General features: G+C 38.4%; 1 protein-coding gene across 2 annotated transcripts in view; it reads left to right on the top strand.

Annotated features, from left to right (window-relative positions):
* The window catches only part of LOC104368557 (transient receptor potential cation channel subfamily V member 6), a 34,665-nt gene extending 15,130 nt beyond the window's left edge, over nucleotides 1-19,535 (top strand). For both annotated transcript variants that reach the window (XM_032997505.2, XM_032997504.2), the window contains exons 3-15: nucleotides 1,288-1,410; nucleotides 2,341-2,481; nucleotides 3,018-3,116; nucleotides 3,317-3,492; nucleotides 4,322-4,468; nucleotides 9,868-10,080; nucleotides 10,425-10,511; nucleotides 11,644-11,720; nucleotides 12,030-12,195; nucleotides 12,464-12,530; nucleotides 13,162-13,430; nucleotides 14,465-14,571; nucleotides 16,045-19,535. In XM_032997505.2, the coding sequence (XP_032853396.1) occupies nucleotides 1,288-1,410; nucleotides 2,341-2,481; nucleotides 3,018-3,116; nucleotides 3,317-3,492; nucleotides 4,322-4,468; nucleotides 9,868-10,080; nucleotides 10,425-10,511; nucleotides 11,644-11,720; nucleotides 12,030-12,195; nucleotides 12,464-12,530; nucleotides 13,162-13,430; nucleotides 14,465-14,571; nucleotides 16,045-16,318 (1,946 nt within the window). In that variant the 3' untranslated portion in view covers nucleotides 16,319-19,535. The remainder of the gene's footprint in view (nucleotides 1-1,287; nucleotides 1,411-2,340; nucleotides 2,482-3,017; nucleotides 3,117-3,316; nucleotides 3,493-4,321; nucleotides 4,469-9,867; nucleotides 10,081-10,424; nucleotides 10,512-11,643; nucleotides 11,721-12,029; nucleotides 12,196-12,463; nucleotides 12,531-13,161; nucleotides 13,431-14,464; nucleotides 14,572-16,044) is intronic.
* The last annotated feature ends 4,499 nt before the right edge of the window (nucleotides 19,536-24,034 follow it).

Below are 24,034 nucleotides of genomic sequence, written 5' to 3'. Positions count from 1 at the left end.
CTCTATTTCAGCCCAAATCAGGACAAGGAAGAAAAGGAACATCCATTTAATTTGAACACCACCACTACCACCACTTAATTTAACAATCAAACAGAGCAGGACAGTGAGAAATACAACCACATCTTAAAAAAAAAACCACCTTCCCCCCACCCCTCCCTTCTTCCCAGGCTCAGCTTTGCTCCTGATTTATCTTCCTCCTCCCCCTGCAGCAGTGTAGGGGATGGGGGTTATGGTCAGTTCATCACCTGTTGTCTCTGCTGCTCCTTCCTCCTCAGAGGGAGGACTTCTCACACTCTTCCCCTGCTCCAGTGTAGGGTCCCTCTCACAAGAGACAGTCCTCCATGAACTTTCTCTGATGTGATTCCTTCCCATGGGCTACAGCTTGTCACAAACTGCTCCAGCGTGGGTCCCTCCCATGGGCTGGAGTCTTCCCAGTGATGAACTGCTGCAGCGTGGGCTTCCCTCAGTCCCAACCTTCTTTAGATGCAGCCACCTGATCCAATGTGGGGTCCTCCATGGGCTGCAGGTGGGCATCTGTTTCACCATGGACCTCTATGGGCTGCAGGGGGACCACCTGCCCTCTCACCATAGGCTGCAGGAAGGTCTCCGCTCCAACGGACCTCTCCCTTGCCTCCTTTCTTCCACTGACCTCGGTGTCTGCATAGATGCCTCCCTCACAACTCCTCCTCACAATTCCAACTCCTCCTCTCAGGTTCCCCTTCTTAAATATGTTATCACAGAGGCACATCCACTGTCACTAATTGGCTTGGCCTTGGGCAGAGGTGGGTCCAACTTGGATCTGGAGGAACTTTGAGAAACTTCTCACAGGGGGCCACCACTGTAGCCCCTTGCCCCACTACCAGAATCCCGCTATACACACAAACCCAACACAGTGAGTTTTCTGACTTGGAGAGCTCATCAAACCCTAAACAAATGGTGAAGATCAGAGTTTTAGAGCTTGAATGGTCCTTTTTTTTCTAGAGGGACTGAAGGAGGTGGTTTACTGTGGAAGGTGATCAGTGGAAGGGCTGTGTGCTTATTCACTTCATGCCTGTGTCTTACAAACATGTGAAGTCTCTGTTCAGCTTTCATATTTTGATGGAGTAAAGGACAGAGACTATGCAGTTATGTGGCTGTTACCATGTCATATGATAAGGTGGCACCTGGCAGTACTCAGGGGAGGACCTATCACTCCCATAATTCTTCACTCCTAATAAATCCATTTCTGCTTTTGTCCTGTGTAGTTGAATGTCTAGACAATTCACAAGTTTCTCCTACTGTTTCTAGGTGCCTTGGGGGAGACCGCCCTACATGTAGCTGCCTTGTATGATAACATGGAGGCGGCAGTGACTCTGATGGAAGTGGCTCCTGAGCTTGTCAATGAAAGGATGACATCAGAGCTCTATGAAGGTCACATCTCAGGGAATGAGGATGGGCAGGATTCCTTGCAGGGGGAGACAGGAAGTGCTACATTTAGGAAAGTGGCTTACACTGTTCCTGGTTCAATGTATTGCTAAACTGTTACATAGCAAAACCAACATACAGATGACTCCTGCCCATTTGTGGAATGTGGAATTATATTAAACCCAAATACACACATGTACAAACATGCAAATGCATAACTGACAAACCCTTAACCACAGGTGGGCCTGTTGGCTATAGTGGAATTGCAAGGATTTGTGTAGTTTGCTTTCTGGCATACTCATGTGTAACAAAGGGGATACCTCCCTGATCATCTCTGAAAGAAGAAAAAAGTAGTTCTTTGGCTGACAAAGAATAAAGACTGGAAATGAATGTGGCCACCTCTTTTCAGTCTAGGCTCTGAACCAGGTTTTTAAGCAATGGTTCTGACTGACTATACTGAAATGCCAGACTGAATCTTGAAACCAGTAAAATAATAATGATCAAGTTTTAAAAATTCTAATACCTAGTTTGAAGGATTAGAGCAAGTCTTCTTTGGGAGCTTTGACTTGACCTAGTCTTCATGTCCCATGAAGTCAGTCATGCAGCTTTCAGTGTGCTTCCTGGAAGAGTGTGACACGTCTTGTTTTCTCCCAGAAAAAATCTAGAAAGTACATCCTGTTGGGTTTTTTTTGGCAGGATTTAAAGTCAGATTTCATGAATTCATAAAAAAAGATTTAAGTTGAATGGGACTTCTGGAAAATCTGTAGTCCAACCCTCTGTACACAACAGGGATAATTTCAAAGCTACATCATATAGCCACTATGACACTGTCCCAGAAAATTTCAATTTACTGTGACTGAAATGTGAACTGAAGGCTACTGATCAGTTTTGAAGTTACTTTCTTGGAAAACAAGGTTTTATTTCTGTGTCTTACAGGGCAGACAGCTCTTCACATTGCAGCAGTGAACCAGAACATCACTTTGGTGAAGGCTTTACTCAAAAGAGGGGCCAATGCTTGCACAGCACAGGCCACTGGTCACTTCTTCAGGCACAGCTCCCAGAACCTTCTCTATTTTGGTACAGCCTTACCTTCTGCCCTTGTTGCTATGGGAGGGAACCAGCAGAGTGATGAGTGAATATAAGGGAGGCTTGCTTTAGTCCCCACGTAAACTGAATAAGCAGAGGCTCCTGTCTCCACATGTTATCAGTGACACACGTTTAAACAGACAGCAAGACTCCATCTGGTATGGAAATACTGCATAAATATAAATATATAATCATACACATTTTATATATTTTCATGTATGCAAAAATATATATATATTATAATTTAATTTCTTCCTAGCAGCATGTGCTCCAACTTACTTGTCAGCCTTCTTATGAAGATAATCTCCTGAAAGGACTACTTCTTCCTTTTAGTGTTGTGGGAGGCAGGTCTTTTTTTCCTTTCTGAGTAGGATTAGGAGTGGGGCAGGAATTTTACAGGTTACCTGAAGTAACTCTTCCTTTCATATCCTCTGGCTTCATAGCATGGATAGCTTTCCCCCAGCATGCTTCAACCTCTCCTGCCTTCTGGGGTCTTAATGTTGTTTCTCTCATTCCTTTCTATGCAGGAGAACATGTTTTATCATTTGCTGCCTGTGTGGGCAATGAGGAAATTGTTCAGTTGCTCATTGAACATGGAGCTGACATTAGAGCTCAAGATCATCTGGGTATGTGCTGTGGGGCCTAGTGAATTGCATACAGTGTATCTGGACACTTTAAATGAGACTCTGTGTGCACAGGTTTTTCTCTCATTACAAACTGTTGTGGGATGAGGGATGTGAGGAAAAGGAAAGTCATCAGTCAATTACCAGTCTTTGCACAGGGCCGGGCTATTGAACATACTTCAGCTGGTCTGCTTCTTTCATAGGTAACACTGTTCTTCACATCCTGGTTCTCCAACCTAATAAGACATTTGCCTGCCGTATGTACAGCCTGATACTTTCTTATGACAAGAATAAAGAGGGACCAGGATCACTTGAATTGATTCCTAACAATGAGGGGCTTACTCCATTCAAACTGGCTGGAGTTGAGGGCAACACTGTGGTGAGTTTGTGTGACAGTTGCCTCCATACAAAAGAGAAACAGAGAACTTGAAATAACATCATGAAGACCAAGGGAGTTTTTGCATGTTCTTAGTTGCTAGAAGATATTTAACTAGTCCTTTTATTTTACCAGAAGTCTCACGTAGGACCAGAAAACCCTTTACAAGAAATTGCTTTATCCTAATGAAGGGAACATTTGAGTTAAACAGGTATTAACAGAAAGATCCACCCCAAATAATTTTTTGAAAGTCTGACTGAGATTATTGTCTTTGTTGTCTAGATTTCGTTACCCTAAATGTGACACATGGGAAACTTCTTCAGGTATCCACAGACATTTCATAGACAAGAACTTAATATTTAATGTAAACTCTCATCCTTCTCCTTAACAAAAAGACAAAGGTGGTTAGTGGCTTCTGCAGATCCACAAATGACAGGATCATTTCCCTTGCCACACCTCTTTCCTGATAACTTGTAGAAGAGTATAGAAGGATTTTTTTTTTTTCTAATCAACAAATAATTGCAAATGAAATCTATTGTCTAAATGTATAACTGTGTCAAATAACTTTACTAATTTGATGAGAATTTAGAGTAAAAATCACTCATCCTTTACCTCAAGCAGGAGCTAATAATCAAATGCAAATCAGAAAAAGTTCTTCCACTTCTTAATCTGCTGTAATTGTTCCTGGGAAATATGAGAACCACAACAACTACCGAGTTAAAAGAAAATACATTGCAGTTAAGGGCTTTTAACAACCTTATTTGTTTTCACTGTAAATACACCACATACTGGAAAGCTTCTGATATCCTCAATCCCTTTCTTTTCTCCTCAGATGTTTCAATACCTTATGCAGAAACGGAAGCACAATCTCTGGTCATTTGGCCCCTTGACCACTGTACTCTATGATCTCACAGAGATTGACTCCTGGGCTGAAGATCAGTCCTTCCTTGAGCTCATTGTCTCAACCAAGAAGAGAGAGGTACTGTGGGCATCCCATGCTTTCTATGTGCAGACCATGGTGATTATAAAAGGAGACGAATGATGGATGAGTTTGACAGTTCAGTTCAAACTCTTTTATATTATCCATAGAGGAAGAAATTTTTACCATGTGCTGCAGGAAATACATGAAATGTAGCATTTTATTAATGATCTGACTATATCCGATGCTTTATATGCAGTTTATTCTGAGGTGTGAAACTTGCAGATGATTGAAAGAACTTAGTATGAGCAAATTACAGGAAATGACAATGTGATTCAGTAAAGGGTTCTCTTTCTTTCACCAGGCCCAAAGATATCAGTAACAAGTACCTCTAGAGTAGCCGTAGCAAGCAGTTTTCCGTAACTGTGATATTAATTCTCACAGTGTCCGTGTGAGACACAATTATGTTCAGAAATCCTAAACTGGAGTGCATTTTAAAACCACTCATTGTTATTTTTCCCTTCATTTAATGACATTCCTTGTCCAGGTTATGACTCAAAACAAAGTGGGAGAATTATCTCTGCTGGAGGCTCAAAAACTTATAAAGACATCACTGAGATAAAAATAGCAGAGTGTAATGGCAAACTTAGACAGATATTAAGACTTTCAAGGTACACTATCCTATCAGTTGTAATCACCTTAAATAATTTTAATAGGACAGGAAATTAATCAGAAGACTTTTTAATTAGCACAATTCTACCCATCCTGTGTTATTTCTATCTATCAAAATTTTAGTTAGATTTCTCTAACACAAGTTTCAGCTACTGGAGAGCTTTGCACAGTGTGGAGGAAGTCTATGAAACTCTCACTTACTTTTATATAAAATCTTCTAAGTTTCTATGTGTGCTGATATATGTGGAAATTCAGGGGAAAGCAGTCCATGTCAAAAAATAAAACAACCTTAGTTGTCCAGAAGACTAAACCATAATCCTAGAAGAAGGCAGAATATTGTGCATCTGTCTTATCCCAAAACATACAGTGCATGCAAATCCAAGATTCTTAATTTCAGAAGACAAGATATCCCCCAATACTATGATTTCTTTATTTTCCAGAATGCTCTTAAATACATGCAATTGCAGTTTTTACATGCATAACAAGTAATTCTTTTTTTTTGCATTTGATATATGTTTGGCCCAAAATATTTGCTGTCTCCTCTAGAAGAATGCTATGTGTTACCCCACCCTGTCATTCCCCCCCAGTCCAGTATTAGTCTAGAGGAGCATATTTAGGCCCCAATCAGAAGAAGCTTCCTCTTGTATTAAGGAGGATGTATTCACAAATAGGTACTAAGATATACTTTCTGACCCTTAAGTGGATGAAAAGTGGAAAAAATATAAGGGAACTAAACTACAGGAAACTATAGTAAGCTTCAAACTTATATCATCCCTTTGAAAATGAAATCTAGTCTCATATGCAAAGAATTCTAGAATACTGACTTCTACAGAAGACAGAACACTAGCTAGCTTCTAGCTAGTGTTCAGAAGACAGAACACTATATAGGCTATCTAGCTAGGTTCATTATCTCTCACTTAGTTTTGATCCTTTAGGATATTTCTTAGGTGATTCAAGAGTTCTGTTAGAGTCATGTCCATTTACTGCAGCATACACGTTCCTTGCACTTTGCACAATCTGCCTTTGGCTGACTGAGAGGGAATAGTGCAATGTAACAGGAGAAGGAAAACACCTAGAGTGCACTAAGTTTTCATTTAAAGTAACCCATTCTTGTCAATTTGACTTATGTCTCCTTTTGCAGTGGCCCCCTAAACATTACAATAGGAGGTAGGTCTAGAACCATTTAATAAAGTGTGTGGGTCAAACTCATAAGCAAGGTGTAAAGTACCTTGTTTGTCCTACTTACGCTCTAAGTGTCAGTCCTCTAGTAGAAGTTGAAGGCTTGATATATCCAATTCAACTAAGTAATAGATAATAATGCAGAAACTTAAAATGTAATATTTTTACATAAGGCATGGGGCTTTAGGAAAGTACTAATATCTTTTGGAAAAATGTGCCAATTTTCTTACCCTAAATCGTCTGAGACAAAAGATCAAATACAAAATACAGAAGTATTGCTGTACTAACAGGAATATTCTGTTATCCTCAGTTCTATGTTCCTATAAACAACAAAAAACATTTCAGAAGTTTATCAGGCAAATTTTAGTTGTTAGTTTTTTGCTTTACCCTCAAGATGCTATCAGAACTGAGGGTAATTTCCAATCAATAATATATATGCCTTTGCTTCCTTTTTATAGAAAAGGCCTTGTTGACATTTTGGCACTCAGTTGGCAACCTCAGTAAGGATTCTTGAAAAAGTGGCTTATTTCTCATGTGAACTCTGCATGTCTTCTGTGAGAATGGCCAAATAAATTCTTCCCCTTTTTATAGGTAGAAAAACTGCAATTGAAATAACACTGACTGTCTTAAAGTAGTTGAATCCAACTGCTTTTGACTGTCATGGGGGTAGATTGAGTGCCTTGACCTACAAAGAAAACTTTGATCCTTCATAAACATACCAGCCATAATCCTGTTTCTAGACAGAGTATTTCTATATTCTACCTACATCAATAGAAATTACACTTCCACATAAGGAAGACAGATGAAGGACTACTGGCTCACTTTTCAGCTCTAGGTAACCAATACAATTACAGCTTCAGTTCCACTATACTGATTTCTTCCAGATTGGGAATGGGCCCTGAACAGTTATAATGAGATGACAGAGAAACACAAAAAGACTCCATGATGATTGTCTGGGCTTGCAGGTGCCAATAAACAAAGTATCTTTTTTTTACTCTCACTTTAACAGCATATGGCTTATAACTGAATGAAAAAGAAAATTTTGTTTTGAAAACACATTAAGGTGATCCATTTGATTCCAAAGTAGATATGTAGCTCTTCAATTATTGCAGATCTCTGTGGCCATGATAACCTGAGTCAGTATCATCCATCTACTTTGAAAATAACATTTGCCACTTCCTTAGAACTTACTTCCTCACATTAAGACTCTAGTTTATGACCACTAGGGAGTCACAGGCCAAATTTTTCAAAAGAACTCAGCATGGAAAGAGCCAAATATTCTCTCTTCAGTTTTATTCATATGAGTATAGTACTCTTGTCACTATGTTATTGAATACATCTCAATAGTGCATTACATATTAAAATTAACATCTTTCCCATGTGGTTCATTCTTTTTTCACAGACTGTTTTAGTAAGCAGAGCATCTAGTCTTAGGTGGGTTTGAGAGTGATTACTTTGCACACAGTATTGTGTGTTCACATTGGACAAATTAAGCTAAAGAAGTGCACTTGGCTGAGATTCATCCCATCTAATTTTTGTTTCCAACTGAGGTGTTTAATTAAGGAATACAAATGCCCTACATTTTACATGTGGATGATAGAGAAATGCAAGTAACCAAGTATCTCCAGAGAGCAGTTTAGATTTTAGTTAGGCTGAATGGCAATTCATAGGACCCTATTGCCTACAAGGAGAGAAAACTTAGGATAACCACATCACTAATGAAGATACCTCCGTTAGGTGCCTAAAGTTATGTGATAGGGTTACTTGTAGTAGTGATACTCTAAGGACATAGATGAGGCAAAGTTTGTAGGAAGAAGTAATGACATTTGTTAGGCAGTTCATGTAGCTGTAATTTTATCTTGTCCTAGGAAAACAGTTAAAAAGAGTGGAGTGATATTGCTCTTTCCAATTCTTATGCTTATCATCCCAGAAGCAAATCAATAGATTCACACAGAAGCATAGATTAGCAATGTTCAACAGAGGAAAATTTCTTGATTTTTTTTTTTCCTATAACATCTTACTGTATTTTCTTTGTCCTTTATATGCCTGTGTGAGAATCAACCAGATCAACCATGAGGGCACTTAAGAAAATTTCTGAATTCTTCCTGTTAGTTTTTTAAATTGAATTGTATGGTAGGGGAGGATTCTTCCCTCCAGTGCTCATAACTCCAATGCTCTTACTTTTTACAGAGCCTCATTGTCACTTCTGAAACTATGGTCTCATCTTTTTTGATGCTGCTTTCTTTTTGTATAGAATTCCTCAGTTACACAGTATGTATGGATATATGCAGATCTTTGACAGAAACACAACCCCAAATGCAGCAACACTATTTTTCATATCATGCAAGATGCTCACTGAAGCTTCTATTTATTCCTGGAAATGTATGTAGTCTTCTAGATATATTTGAGCTGTACCACTGAGATTCTAAAATGAAGGTCCAAAACTCTGAATATGATATAAGTAATCTAAAGGAACTAAGTTGAAAAAGCCTGTTAGTTTTTTGTTTTGGTTTTTTTTTTTTTTTTTTTTTTTTTTTTTTTCACGGTATACCTTACTGTGGCTCTACTGAAGTTTTTATTATCATAGCTGAATGGTGAAAACTTCTGAAAATCCAGTCCATTAACAGGCTGCATTTAGACAGAAATTAAGGAACTTTGGAAATCTTTCCAAAGTCCTCTTTGATACCTGCTAAATCAAGGTAATACCAGTGTCAGTTTTTCAAAGGGGGCTAATCACCTAAAGCACCTTTTGATATGTTTCCTGGAGATTAAGAGTTCCACAAATTCTACTGAAGCTGTTAGAAATAGCTGTTGAAACCAATGTTAACTTACATGTATAAATGCAGAACTCTAGCTTGGAGAAAAAATTGAAGTGAGTTTCACAAGGTTGTGCAGAAACTTTTTTCTATAGCTGAAAACAGAATCCAAATTATCTTATTTTCAATTCTGTGTTCTAATCATAATGTATATTTTGCACAGAGGAGAGTGCACTGTGCTGTCTTGCTTAACAAAAAATATTCAAAATTGATTTCAGTTACTGTAAAAGACAATTCATTAATAGAATGAGTTTTGTACATGTTTGAATCCCTAGAGTTCACAGGATTTATAAACTTTGTGACACTGTAAATTTAGCCCAACCTTAATATGTATATATCTTATACTCTGCAGATAACCTTGTAAAAGATAATGGGATCTTTCATAAAGGATGCTATCAAATGGTATTTTAAATAACACCTTTTATTTTCTGTAACACGTTATATATTTGCATTCATGGACCTAGATCATAGGTCTGTCTCAAGTGTATGTGTCCAGGCCTACACAGACAACAAACTTATTCCAGTATCTAACATGCTTTTCTTACACTTCACACTGTTGCTCAAAAGCTGTTTTCTGCAGGAAATATTTTTTACTTTTTTTCAAAACTCTTTACTGGCTAACTGAGCAAATCCAAACATACTTGAGGATTCTAATTTTGCAAAATAAATGCAGCTTCCTAATGCTGAGCAGAGTAGGTGAGAATAGTTGGTTGACATTCTCCCTGAAAACAGTGGAAATGATGCTTATAAACAAATGTCTTTAAGACAATTAATTCTTTGTATCTTGCTCAGGCACGTCAGATCTTGGACCTGACACCTGTAAAGGAGCTGGTGAGCCTGAAGTGGAATATGTATGGTCGTCCCTATTTCTGTTTCCTGGCTTTGTTCTATATACTCTACATGGTCTGCTTCACTATGTGCTGTGTCTACCGACCTCTGAAACCCCGAACAGGCAACAAAACAAGCAGCAGAGACAATACAATCTATGTCCAGAAGATGCTGCAGGTACTGTGTCTATAGGAGTCAGGGCCCCATAGGCAGCATTGGGCAGCTCTCATCTAACCTACTTAACTGGAAAGTCCAAGTTTTTCCCAGTTCCCAGCTAATGCAGATGTCCTCCTTCTCTCTTTTTTTTTGCCAGCTGACCTTTGTCAGTGAGGAACGTGGGGTATGCTCTATTCTCCATTGCTGGGGCTGGGCTAGTTCCTGTGGCCTTTTCAGGCCTAGTTATGTTTATCATACTAACAGTGGGCCATCTTTTCCTCCATACTTTTTAAAAATTTTCTTTGCAGTCCCTTTACAATTTAATTTTAATTTCCATTCACTCCTTTTTTTTTCTTTTTTTCCAGGAATCGTATATGACATATGAGGATGAGTTAAGGCTGGTGGGGGAGCTGATCACAGTCATTGGAGCAGTAGTAATTTTGATTCTTGAGGTAAGAGAAACAGTGAGCTATACAGTTTCAGGTTTACATCAAGATAGATTTTACTTACTAGACAAACATGAGTTTGTGCTCACAACTTGTTAGGGGTTATTTGCTTAGACCAAGTGCTTCGATATATATCTATGGCAATAGACACTGTCAACAGTATCTACTGGGTGAAACAGAGACTGTGACAACATACTACTAAGACTCCAGGTGCAGAAGAAGCAATTAGAACTGGTCCCACTCTCAAATGCTATCTGCAGGATAATGTCACAGTTCCCATTAGCACCATATGTGGGTCCAGCTGAATCCAAGCTGTGGCATAAGATTCTTAGAGATTCTTCACGCAGCACCCCTAAATACTCATGTGTTTAGGGGTACTGGGTGAAGTGATTTCTGTGCACACACACACAAGTTTGTATTTAATTGGATATCAGTGACTGTATGGACCTATAGCCTGAGACTTACTCAACCGGAGTTCTAAGGTGGACAAGTTTAGGTGTTCTCATTACCATGAACTCTCAAAAGAATAGGCAAAATTTCTTTAAATTAAAATAAATACACCCCCCACTTGATCTTATTATAATATAAAATACAAGACTGAAACCTTTATATGAGAAATCTCTAATGACAATGCCAGATAGAACTAAAATAAAATGGGACTTGTAAACAGCTTTTCTTCTGCCCATGTATGTTTCAGAAGAACAGGTCCTTCTTCCTGTGTTTGCTCAGGACTGTGGGGCTACACTACAGCTAACACAATGAGAATTATAACAAACTCCTTTGATAACCCAATAAGGTCTTTTTTTGTCTTAATTTCTGAGGCTCAGCTGTTTGTCTGGTCTCTTCTCAGTAATCTGTATGAACTTCAGGCTCACAGCTCTGTGCTGTAACACCTCTCTGCCACATACATAGGCTCAATCTGCCCAAGCATTCTTAGATTTTTCCAAAAACCTTTGTCACATCCTGAGAGGGGCCCAATCATTCTGTTTTTAAAGTAATATTGAAATCAAACTGTGAACCAGCAAACAAAGCGGATGCAGCTGGACCCAAGACCCTGTGAATATTGGTGGTTACCATGACGTTTAATAGTGCAATGGAATCCATCTGAGTCTTAAAGTCAATAGGATGTCTCTCTTAGATTCCAGATATCCTTAGAGTTGGAGCAACAAAATACTTTGGACAAACCATCCTAGGAGGTCCCTTCCACATAATTGTGTAAGTACACCACTTTTTAAGTCTAATAAATATATTGTCTCTTATTTTCCCCACTGCTGCCGTTTGCCAGATGAGTCACTTTCTCCATTCTTTTACAGTATTCCTTCTCTTGATTTATTTCTCTTACTGGCTCAACTGGTGTGTAGGAAGCCAGGCAAGTGGACAGGTATAGTTGACAGTGCTGAGAGGTCTCTGTTTATGGGGATGCTGTCTGTATGTGCCTGTCTTGGAATTTTTGAAAAGAAAATAAAAAGGAGGGTAAGATTCCTTTAGTGATCTTTTTTTTCACTGTCTCTTCTTCCTTTGCAGCATCACATACGCTTGCATGATTCTAGTAACCATGGTGATGCGTCTCACTAGCACAGCTGGTGAGGTGGTGCCCATGTCCTTTGCCCTGGTGCTAGGATGGTGCAATGTCATGTACTTCGCACGAGGCTTCCAGATGCTCGGACCCTTTACCATCATGATCCAGAAGGTATAAGACACAAACAAATATGGGTTTGTTACACACATCCTGACACCTCTTTGCAGATAGGGAAAACTGAAAGAAAACTTTTTCTCCCTCAGGACTAGCATAAATGGCAAATGGACAGATTGTTTGGGACTTCCACATTCTCTCTTTAGTGCAGAAGTTTCCTTTAGTCCACTCATCATCTCAGAATCTGGAAGGTGGCTTTCACAGGGTTGCATTGTGACTTGGTGGGACAGTTGGGCCTTATGGTGGGTCTGTCTTTGCTCTGCAGATGATATTTGGAGATCTTATGCGCTTTTGCTGGCTCATGGCTGTGGTGATACTAGGTTTTGCATCAGGTGAGTTTTCAAAAGGGTAACAGCAATATGTTGCCCCTGCTAATTTCTTCAGTAGGAATTAAGTGTGTAAATTTAATTTATTCTCAGGTTGCCCTCTGAGTTATCTGGCAAAGCTGGTGATGATGTATAGCTTTTATTTCTTTGAGCCTGGTCACTTTCCCAGTACTGATTTGTGTTCTCATGAGTTCAGTTTTCAATGCTTGCTCTTTCCAGAGTAACATAAATTAGAACAATCCAGATAATTCCAGTCAATACGTCAAGATTTGAGTAATATAAGGTTTAAAAGCATACTCAAGGTCAAGGTTTAAAATATTCTGTATTTATGATATTTGTCTTTGGAAAAAGAGATTAACACACATAGCTCTATAATATCCTTGAAGAATAAAAGTCACTATTTTGAGAACAAATAAATAAAGTAATTCTGAGGCATTTTATGATGGAGACCAGTGATTTCTAGTCAGGGATTTGTCCTTGTTTTGCTGGATACTTCACTAGCATAGAAACACGTGTGGGACCTTCCCAAACCATTTTGTCTTGTCAGCATCTCTTATAGGACCCTATTGCTCCTCTTTGGAATGTAATTCCCATTGTTAAACAATCTTTTTTTTTTCCCCCCATTGCTCTCCTCTAGCTTTTTACATCATCTTCCAGACAGAGAACCCTGAAAACCTTGGGCAGTTCTACAACTATCCCATGTCCTTGTTCACCACCTTTGAGCTGTTCCTTACTATCATTGATGGCCCTGCAAACTATGATGTGGACCTGCCTTTTATGTACAGTGTGGTATACTTTGCCTTCGCCATCATTGCCACCCTCCTTATGCTCAACTTGTTAATTGCCATGATGGGTGACACCCACTGGAGAGTGGCCCATGAACGGGATGAGCTCTGGAGAGCCCAGGTAATCTAGTCTAGGTGGTAGGGAGTTCACTCTGAGTAAAGAAGAGGAAAAGTTGTCCAGGAAAAATGGGTTAGACAGTACAATTACTTACCCTGCCATCTGTGCTCTAAAGGAGGTGCTTTAAAACCTTTCCCTGGCCTTCACTTTTCTCAGGGGCTAATACAATAAACCATGTCCTTTTAATTCTGTTTTACACCTTCTGTACATCAGCCACTAAATTTATTTCATCCTTTCTATGAGTCTGAAGTATCTAAGTGAAAGACTACTCTTCTGCACATCTTCCCATGTGAAACTGTCTTCCAGTATATCTTTGCTATGTGGGTATTCCTACCTTATTTCAAATAGCATCTAGAAGCCCATCCAGCCTTTTTTATCCTAGCTGTTTCTTACTCATGGAATCTCTTGTTAAATAGAATTAAAGTTGCATCTTTTTTTTTTTTACAAATCACATTTCTGTGTAACTGAGAGTTAAATTGTAATTATAGGGATTGACTGAGGGGAGATAGAATGCAAGGTAATGATTACAAGTAGGTCAGTAGATCATCTTTAGATCCATTAAAAGAAGTTAGCCTGACTCTTGCTCAAAAGGCAAAAAAATTCAAACAGATCAGTTATATAGCTACTCGACAGGAAATCCATTTCCTAGTATTTTTCTGTGGGAAAGCAATTAGTCAAATGGCTAAATGTACTTGTGTGGCCACATTGGTAGGATCTGACTGTAGTTAATGCAGATATAAATGCTCCCCTCATCTCTAGCTTGCAAATTAATTACCCTACTCATTGCCATCAGGTATAAAAGGAAATAAATTTAACAGTTGAGCACTATTGCTTCCTCAAAACATGGCACAGTTAGGACTAAAATAGTGAGTTGCTGTATAATAAACAGAGTATTGAGTCTATGATTTTTCTTCATTACATATGGAGCTGTAATGAAGTACAGTAATGGGTCAGTATTCATAAAACTGGTAATTTTGAAAGAGAGTCTGATTTTTTTCTAATTCATCCAAGTGCTTTCTTTCATTTTTATTCTAAAGGTTGTTGCTACGACTGTCATGCTGGAGCGGAAACTGCCACGATGTCTCTGGCCTCGCTCTGGAATCTGTGGGCGGGAGTACGGGCTGGGGGACCGATGGTATCTCAGGTCAGTTCTCTTCTAGTGTGCGCATGTAAGGATCCCACAAGAATCCAGTGTATGGATGTTAATAAAGAGCCTTTCCAGTGGCCTGGGGAGGTATATTTGGCGTCCTTCCTTTCCAGAATACACACCCCAATCTGTTTTCTGTCTGTGATTGATAAATGAGCACTGTTCCCATCAGAAAGCTCTGCTGTGCAATTCCTTGTGAAATCAGCTGATGTTTTCTTACCCAGTAGTCACAGGAGAGAGACCCCAGAAATTGCATAGGTTATAAGGCCTGAATTTTTATTTCAAATTTCTTATAGAGTATCATAAAACTTTACTGCTGTGCTTGGCTGTCTGTCCCTATCTATTAGATACGTGAAATGGCAGAAGCAGAATCAATCAGGCATTCAGCAGCAGTGAACTGTTTTACAGATGATTCAAAATCAGAATAGGAATAATTAAAGGCAAAATTTCTTTCTTGTGTGAACGTAGTGACTATATTATACTTTGCAAAGACTGCATCATGTGGCAAAGGCTTAGGTCCAGGATTTCAGTTTAGGTACTGAAATAAGAAATAAACTAACTGTAGTCCAGATAGCCCTAGATTCCTCATTATTTCTGATTTTAATCAATATTTATACCAAGGTGAGAAAAGATTAAACTTTGGATGTATGTTATTTCTAATTGTGTCATCTTTTGCTGATGAAGCCAGAAGGGGGAGTGGTGTCAGTATGAAATAGGACTTTCTGCATGTTGTAGCAGAGAAATGAAGCTTGTAGATTTTCATGTTTGCTGGGCAGAACAAGCAGACCTAAAGTGGTACCAATACGCAACACCTTCAGTCCATGGTGCTGAATATAACTTTGCAAGAGCAATATCCCAGCAACAATTCTTCACTGGATGATGTGAGGAAAAAAAAAGTGTTGGTGTGATCTAGTTCTGTCAAATTATATTTATATTCACTGTATATAGTGTGGGACAGTATTTCAGAAGACAAGTTGGAAAGAATGTAGAGAAGGTTTGGTGGAAGTGGAGCAGTTAAGTAAAAGTTCAGCAAAAGATAAGTGACATCCTGAGGCTAGCAGCCATGGAGTATCAGAGGAGGAAAGAGAAGAACAAAGGAAATGGATGAATATATGTGAATATAGAAAGAATCTGGAGCTAGAGTCTGGTGGTGTAGGTCTGCCGATAGCTTATAGCTGGCAAAATGGAGAGGACAAATCATGAGTGGAAAATGAGTTAAAGGACAGGAAACCACAGGCAGATAGGGGTACCGAAGTCAGTGATGGAGATGAAGGTCTAGAGATAATTGTGTGCTAGCAGCTGCTAGCACCATGTCTATGATCAGTTTCCTATTTCTGTGTAGGTTTTCTGGAATGCCTGAGTCAGTAGACATATTTTTGGGAGGGTCTTGCTTCTTGTGGCTGTTCAGTTTTGTTGATAAACTGGCACGTTTCTACTTTATTCAGTTTTTGTTTTTTAATCCTCTTACAGAGTTGAAGACAGGACTGATCCCAACAAACACAAGATGATGCGGTACACAGAAGCATTTAAGGCTCAGGATAGGGATATCTATGACAAAGGTTTGGAAAAGCTGGAAATCAATAGGGACATCCTGCACAAGAAGGAACTGCCTACTCCGTCCTTGTCACAGAGCACATCCAGGACTAGTTCTCACCGTGGCTGGGAGATCCTGAGGCACAACACCTTCCACCAACTTTGTGGAGACGTCAGCCATGCCATGGAAGAGGAGGTCTATGATGTCTAAGAAGCCTCTTCTTTTACTTCACAACATGGATTGCTTGCCACAACAGTTTTCTGCAACTGTTCAGACACACTCCAGCATGCTACACACATTCGTCAGCCTTGAAGAACTCTGCTGGTGAATGGTTCATGAACAGTGCATGGCATCTGTGTTATCATATATGAATTAGGTCTTTTCTCTTCTACATTTAAGTGTCTCTTCTGTTGCACTGATATTTGCAGCAAGCTGGTGGGCTTGTTGGGCTAAGGTCTGTGGTGCTTTGTTATGCTTTGTAATGCCCTACAGAAATGAGCGAAAGAAGCCAGCAATGGAATTTCATCCACTTACAAATAAGTGATCAGTAAGCCCTCTCTCAGACTGTTACACAGTATAATCTGTCCCTCCAGTTTCACAAAATCCCAGTGGTCTCATAGCAAAGAGTGCTGACTGAAATTCTGGTTTATGGTTTGGTACAGAACTGAAAAAAACACTGTAACTAAGCTCAGGAATGAAGTTAGTTGCTGGCACTGCAATAATGATAATAAAAGGACCCTAACTACTCAGCTGGCATTCAGGGCCTGACAGATTTTGCCCCCTGAAGAACTGCAGTGTCTATTAGCTACATTTTCAACATTGCCATTTTAGTAGGACTGGTTTTGGTTTTGGTTTGGTTTGGTTGGGGGTTTTTTGATGATGTTTTTTGTTTGTTTGTTTGTTTTATTTTGTTGTCACATGAATGCACTTTAAGCTTTTGAAAAGAAGTGATTGCTATTCCTGTGAGCATTCTGGAGGATCTGAAGTAGGAACTTACTTTCCTAACGGGAGCATGTAGGACCTGGTTAGGTGACTTTCAGCAGTGTGAAATTTCAGCAGAGCTATTAATCTCCCAAGTGAGGTGAAGCTGGTCTTTTGTTTTCCATGGAACAGTAGGAATAGTTCTCTGACTTACAACTAAGCCATCAACATGGAGTAGTAAGCTACAATACAGCAGTGAAAGAAATCGAGAGGAAATGTTGGATAAATGAATAAGAGCTATTGCTGAGTCAGTTCAGAAACTGGTACGCTCTCACGCTCTCTCTGAAAGTCTACAACTATCCAATGAACAGCACTCATCCACACAGTTCCCTTCCAGGCATGGTGCTGTGCCAGTCTTTCAATTCCTCAACTGCTTAGGGCCACTTTAAGAAAAACGGAGAAATGGTCGGAGAATTGGACAGTCATTTCAGGCTTTTCTGTATTCTCAGGAGTGTGGACTTTTATTCCAATGGCAGAAGTGGAAAGCAATCCAAGGTCTTAACATTTCCTTTCAACAGGACTTAGTAACAGAAACTTGTTTTTTTAAGAAACCAGATATTATTATTTAGCATTAGACATTGAGCCAAATCACCCTGTGATAATCAAAGCAGATAATGAAAAAGCTGAATCCAGTGGATTTCTGATTGTATTGAAATATCACAGCAAACATCTCCTACACCTCCTTTCTTTTGGGTGAGGTAATGAGCATCATGATCTTTGCAATTATATGTGTTTATTTAAATGTCCTCTTTCTCTTACTTGAATGTGTATTTATGCTCCAATGGAAGACTGACAGAAGACTGCCTCTGGAATTCAGCTGCATACTTTTGAGCTGGTTCATTTTGTTGAATTGAAAGTGTTTCCTCTTCTTGCTCACTTAAGTATTGTCAGTCCTTCCTAAAACCTTTGGGTTTTGTACTGGTGATCTCTGGAGATGGGAACAATGTGGTACATTAATCAGAACTGTGAATTGCTGCTGTAACTGTAGATGAATTTTCTTTCATGGTGAATATAAAATAGCAGGTGGGGGAGAACTGTTGGCTTCCCCTTCCTCCCCTTGTTCCCTAGCATAGCAGTCTTTTCACTAGTTTGAAAACTTTCAGAAATACTGTTAAGATGGAGCTACATATAGCCATTTCTACAAAATGACTCCTCTTTGTGACATATTAATATTTTAAAAGCTTGTTTGAAGTATAAGCTGTGTAAGCCCTGGTTCTGATTTTGTGTTCTTCATTGCTATAAACAATAATGACACTTTTGATCTTGGAACTCAAAACAACATATTGACATCGCAGGAGACAGAACAGAACTCAGTTAACAGTGCTAGGCCTTTACGGATTTCTGTATCTTCTCTCCATAAAAAGAAAAGAAAAAATCCAGTAGCAGATATTTTTAAGGAAGTGTGTTCTCTTGAAAAATTACATTGTGTAATAGCTTTCAAACTCCTTGCACAGAACCCCTGCAGAGAACAGCATCACAACTGTGTGATTTATTTCCTGGTTTTGGACTTGCCTAATGTAAATAAGATAGAGAATCATAGAATATTTTGGGGTGGAAGGGACCTTTAAAGGTCATCTAGTCCAAACCCCCTGCAGTGACCAGGGACAGCTTCAACTAGATCAGGTTGCTCAGAGCCCCTGATCTTGAATGTTTCTGGCAATGGGGCATCTAGCATCTCTCTGGGCAGCTTGTTCCAGTGTTTTGCCACCCTCATTGTAAAAAATTTCTTCCTGACTGATACTGGAATTTGGCTTCCAGTTTCCTGAGATGACTTGCATATTAAAAAAAAAGGTCCTGTGAAAAAACCTTATATGAAAGAGGGCAGAGTATTTTACCAGTAATAAATGATCCCCTGGTCAATTTTGAATAATCTTTTTAATGATGAGTGTTGCAGACCAATTTTAGCATAATTTCTTTGATCTGGAGGAAAAACAGCTATAGAATAAAATTTGAGTTGGGAAAAGTCAGCAGATATAACAGGCACACCAGCACTCAGAAATATTAAATACGTAAATATGAAATACCTACCCTCTTCCATTAGGACATATACACAAGCTGTGACCATGTGAACTTCAGATGGTGAAGTAACAGGAAGAACTAGACTGACATTTGAGCTGGTTCACTGCAATCTGACTCAGACTTGGAAACAACAATGACTACAGTCACACAAAGGCCAAGCATTTTTTCTGTAATATTCGGCATGAATATGCTGCTTCAGAATTTGATTCAATGTTTTGCATTTTGTGGTACAGTTATTTCATAAAATTCTGAAACAATAGTGCTGCTCCTTTTTGTTGCAAGGTGTCTTTCCTATTCCTCTTAAAAATATTGCAATAATTTCTAAGCAGACATTCCTCCCCTCTTTGAGACTGCTAATCTCAAGCTATCTTCCACCTTACCAAAGCAACTTCTGAGTTTATGATAATGTGATAAGAATGAGTATTTTGATCCAGTTGCTTGTAATAAAATGAGAAGTATTTTGCTGAAAATAAAAATACTAAATATGTGGAGTATCTTGTCTGCTTCTTTGTGTTTAAAAATAATATTGTGGGCCAATTTTTGTGTTTGTTTCTCTAGCAGTAATCACAGACATTAACTGACAAATTGTTTGGATTGTCATGTCTGGGTCCATGTTAGATTTTTTGGGTTAAAGCTGTTTTTCCACAGCAATCTACTTCAGAAATTTCTTCTGCAAAATTTGTATAGAGTTTCAAATACTGATTTCCAGTTCAAAATAAGAACCTATCAAGGCCCTTGTTTTTTAAAGTCATTGAGTGTTTAGTAAAAACTGCAGTACAAGGTCTTTGGAGAAGAAGACATATTTTCATGTTGGTCAAATGACCTATTTTGGGCAATGAGGCCATAGTCCTTGCTATAGCTGCTTGCAATATAATGCACGTAGGTACAGGGAGTTTTCTCAGTAATACACATGCAAAACTTACAGATAGCCCAGTTTTGCATGTAAAATCATGGTTTGCTGAATTTAATGTTTACACCATTTATTAAATTATTTCTATGATTTCCTTTCTAGCCTGGATAAGGGCTTCATCTTATATTACGCATTAAAGCAAACAAGGTAAAGAAATTGCAAGTCAGATTAATGGGATGAATCCTGATTAATAAATTTCCATAAACTCGTACTGAAGTGCATCCCGTACTCTTGAGGAACTCAGCTGTAAACAAAGGGTCCTACTTGTTTATTAGATATCAATAAAATTGCTAATATGCTGAAACTATACTTTAATTGGACTTTGTATTTGCACTTGTTTTTTCTCTTGTTTGCAGTATCTAACTTTAGTCCCAGTAATATGTGCTATTTTTTTCGATTTTTATAATAAATACAATAACAAACTCATCCTTAACTATGTCTTGTATAGAAGTAAACAAGTTAACACTTTTAAGTTGATTTTTTGAGACCTTTCTAAATGTAGATAAACCGATCCAACAAATACTTGGTTCACAGAAGATAGGGTAATATTTAGAGCCATTAACTTGATTTTAAGAATAAGGTTATTTTTATTTCTGAAATGATAGCATTTTAATTAAGCTCTCAACTCTGCATACAGAACTTTTTGACAAGAGTTTTGGGCCTGCCCTGAGAAATCTGCAATCCAAGACAAGAAACTAGTGAAAATGTAAGTAATCATCTCTGAGATTGGCCATATAAATCTCTGGTCTCATTACTGTTTTGTTCTGGGTTGATAATTGTAAAGTATGTAAGAGCTGCTGCTATTTTTTCCTCTCTGCTGCTCCAACAGAAGCACACTTTACCATCATCCCTCTGCATACATGAAAATCTTGTCCTTAGAACACTTTCTTACTCATTAATCAAATGCATTGGTTGGCTGAAGTTCTCTTCTTGTGACGATGAATTAATTGAGACTGTATCTCAGAAAGAAACAGAACTGGGAAAAAAATACTATAGTGTTCCATAAGCACAATCAGCCTGATATTGAATGATGTTTAAAAACCTCAGAAGTACTAAATTGATCTAGGAACATTAATATAAAATACCAATAAAGTTTCTAGGGAGACAATATCTGCAACACAAACTAATCAACTGTGTTATTGGTATAGTCAAGCTGGACTGACAGCCACTTGGCTAAACCATGTTGTGTACTGATGTTAGCCCCACTTCTGTCCAGAACATGGAGGGAAAGTTGAAGAGTATGTGGTAGCTTCCTAGAATTCCCATGGGTATATCTGGGCAAATGAAATGTCAGCAACCAGATGGACAAAGTTACAGATTCCTTGTCAGACGTGCTGATTTCTGTAGCATCTTGAGAAATAAGTTTTCAAACTGTCCAGCTGCTTAAGTACAGAACATCTAAATCTTTGGCTGAGATGACTGAGGTACTTCACGCCTCTTGTAGCTGTGGTTTCACGCTTTCCACAGATCCAATCAGATGTTTAGGATATTAGTTACTGTCTCCTCACTGGTTCAGATAATATCCATTTGGAAAGCTTTTTAAATAGGAAAAGATGAGATGTAATTCTGCATCAAAAATAATTTTATGACAAATTCTATGGAGCAGAATAAACAGTCCTGCCTTTCAGAAAAAAAGAGTAAGTTGCAAAAAGTACTTGCCCAATGCTATTCTTATTTATGTTGTAAACTACTTTTTGCCTTCTCCCATTATGCATCTAATAAATAATAAAAAATTCACTAGCTTGCCCAGAAAAAATCTTCTGGGAGGAAATTTGAATCATTCACCTTTCATCCTTCCTTTTAGTGTTCAGTGCTTGACAAATAAAGCTCTGGGGTTTCACCTAGAGGTGAAATAGACTGGACTATTTCTTCCCACAGATAAATACCAGTGATTCTGATCATTAATCAGTGACATTATCTATGGAAGAATTTTGCAAGTCAGCGTGGATTTGAAGATATAAGAAAAAGAAGTGATTAAAAAATTGAATGAAACATTTGAAGAAGTTAGAGGATTTCTAGTAACATTTATCCATTGGCTCATAAAAGAATTGATTGTAAAGGATAGCTGAGATTATCCAACATTAGACCATGTTTGCTATGTCTTCCAGAGTCTTGAAAATCTTAAAGATGGAGATCCAAAATTCCTCTGTGTACCTGTTTCTGTGTTGCACCAGCCTTGTGGTGAGAATATTTTTCCTAGTGTCTAACCTGAACTTCTCAAGTCACAATGGATCATTGTCCCTTATTATTCAGACATTAATAGCCTTCTTTATTTGAATCCTCATCTCCCCAGAAAATGGAGATTTAAAATAAAATGGAATTGTAAGTCCATCTTTGCTCTGTCCTGTAATTTCCCTTCTCTCATCTGGTCTTGTGCCTATATTTTCTTGTCCACCAGAATTTTAGAGCTCAGTATGAATCTGTGTAGGCTTAGATACATACATACACAAACCACATTAATAACTGGAATACTGAAGAAATTAGTTTCATATTTATGGGCAAAAACTTTGAGCTAAAAAAAAAAATACTTAATGAAACTTAGCAAAGAGTATAAAGCTGGACATTTGCCTTGGTGTTTTTCTGATCCCCAGTATGAAAAATAACCTTGTATCCACTGGGGTTAAGGGTGTACTTGATAGTGCCATTCAGATAGTCTTATGGGTCACCTTACAAACCAGTAAGTTGTGAAGCCTTTACCTGCTGAAGGACATTACCTGAAGCATATTGAAAGACCTCTGGAAGTAATTTGGAGGGTATGGGTCTTCATAAAATTCTAAGTAGGCTTCACACAATATATTGCATATTGATAATTAAGACAAGAACAAAAATTTTGTAAACTTTGTTCCCTGAGTGTCCTGCTTAAGGCACATCAACAAGGCAACAAAAGGCTCTTTTTGCTTTGTAGCATCAAAGGAGACTTCCTGAAGTGCTGAGCTCACCATATTTTGCAAAGTTCATGGTTTATATGCTACAGAAGATAGGACTGAAATAGTTTGGCCTTTCATTAAAGAAAGTATGAGGGCTTCCTTCTAAGTCACTGAATCCGCATCCCACCTTAGCTTGGCACCTTTTTCTTAAATTGTAATTCATATGCAATTTTTCATGATTTAGCTTCTCCTTGGTTTCACCATACATGCACATACATGTAACAAGCACATATATGTAACATCTACACCTCCACTCAAGGGTCTACTCAAGCTTGCTGGTTGTGCCTGGGCTATGACTAATGAAAAGGTATCAGTAGTGTTGATCAGGCCTCTACGTTCAGGAGAAGAAACTGGTTTCTGTGTCATACTGTCACACAGTTTTCAGAGTAGTGTCCCTGTGAATAAGTCAGGAAAGTTGATTTTTATAAATTTTGTTTCCAAACTTTGGGACAATAAAATGGGTAAACACTGAATAATGACTATTTAGCTCTTAAATTTGGAGGAAGTTGCTCACCATTTTAAAACTTTGCTTTACAGCAGGAATATATCTTTATAGTATTACAATGTTGTGCTACATTTTTAATATCTTTATAGGTTCCAAAAAACAGAAACACTTCTTTGGCAGAAATAAGACTGGAATTTAGTGATCATAAAAATTTAGTAAATGCTAATACAGACATTTGGGAATTAACAAGGAACAGACATGGGTGTTTAGATATCAGGGTGTTTCTGGTATGATCAAATCATATGGGAGGAAGGAAGGAAAGAAGGATGAAGGAGGGGAAGGGTTGGAGGGAAGAAAAGAATGGAGAGAGGAAGGGAGGAAGGGAGGGAGGAAAGAAGCAGAGGAGTAAAAGGGAGAAGGAGGGAGGGAGGAAAGATGAAAAAGGAGGGAGGAAGAGGGGAGGGATGTATATATGACTTATTTTTTCACCTGAAGTGCTGAATTTGAGTTGACATGCTGTTATCCGACCAAGGCAAAATCCATTCTTAGTAACTGACAGTAAGGACGATTTGCCTCTACAAAAAAAAAATGCCCACATCTCCTTAAAGGCTTTTCTTCTCTCTCATTAAAAGAAGAGTTTCCTA

Source organism: Tyto alba, unplaced genomic scaffold (assembly GCF_018691265.1).
Source record: "Tyto alba isolate M040663 unplaced genomic scaffold, T.alba_DEE_v4.0 Super-Scaffold_14, whole genome shotgun sequence".
In the NCBI taxonomy this organism is placed as follows: Eukaryota; Metazoa; Chordata; class Aves; order Strigiformes; family Tytonidae; genus Tyto; species Tyto alba.
The sequence above is the reverse complement of the archived record's forward strand: the minus strand, read 5'-3'. Positions and strand labels throughout refer to the sequence as shown.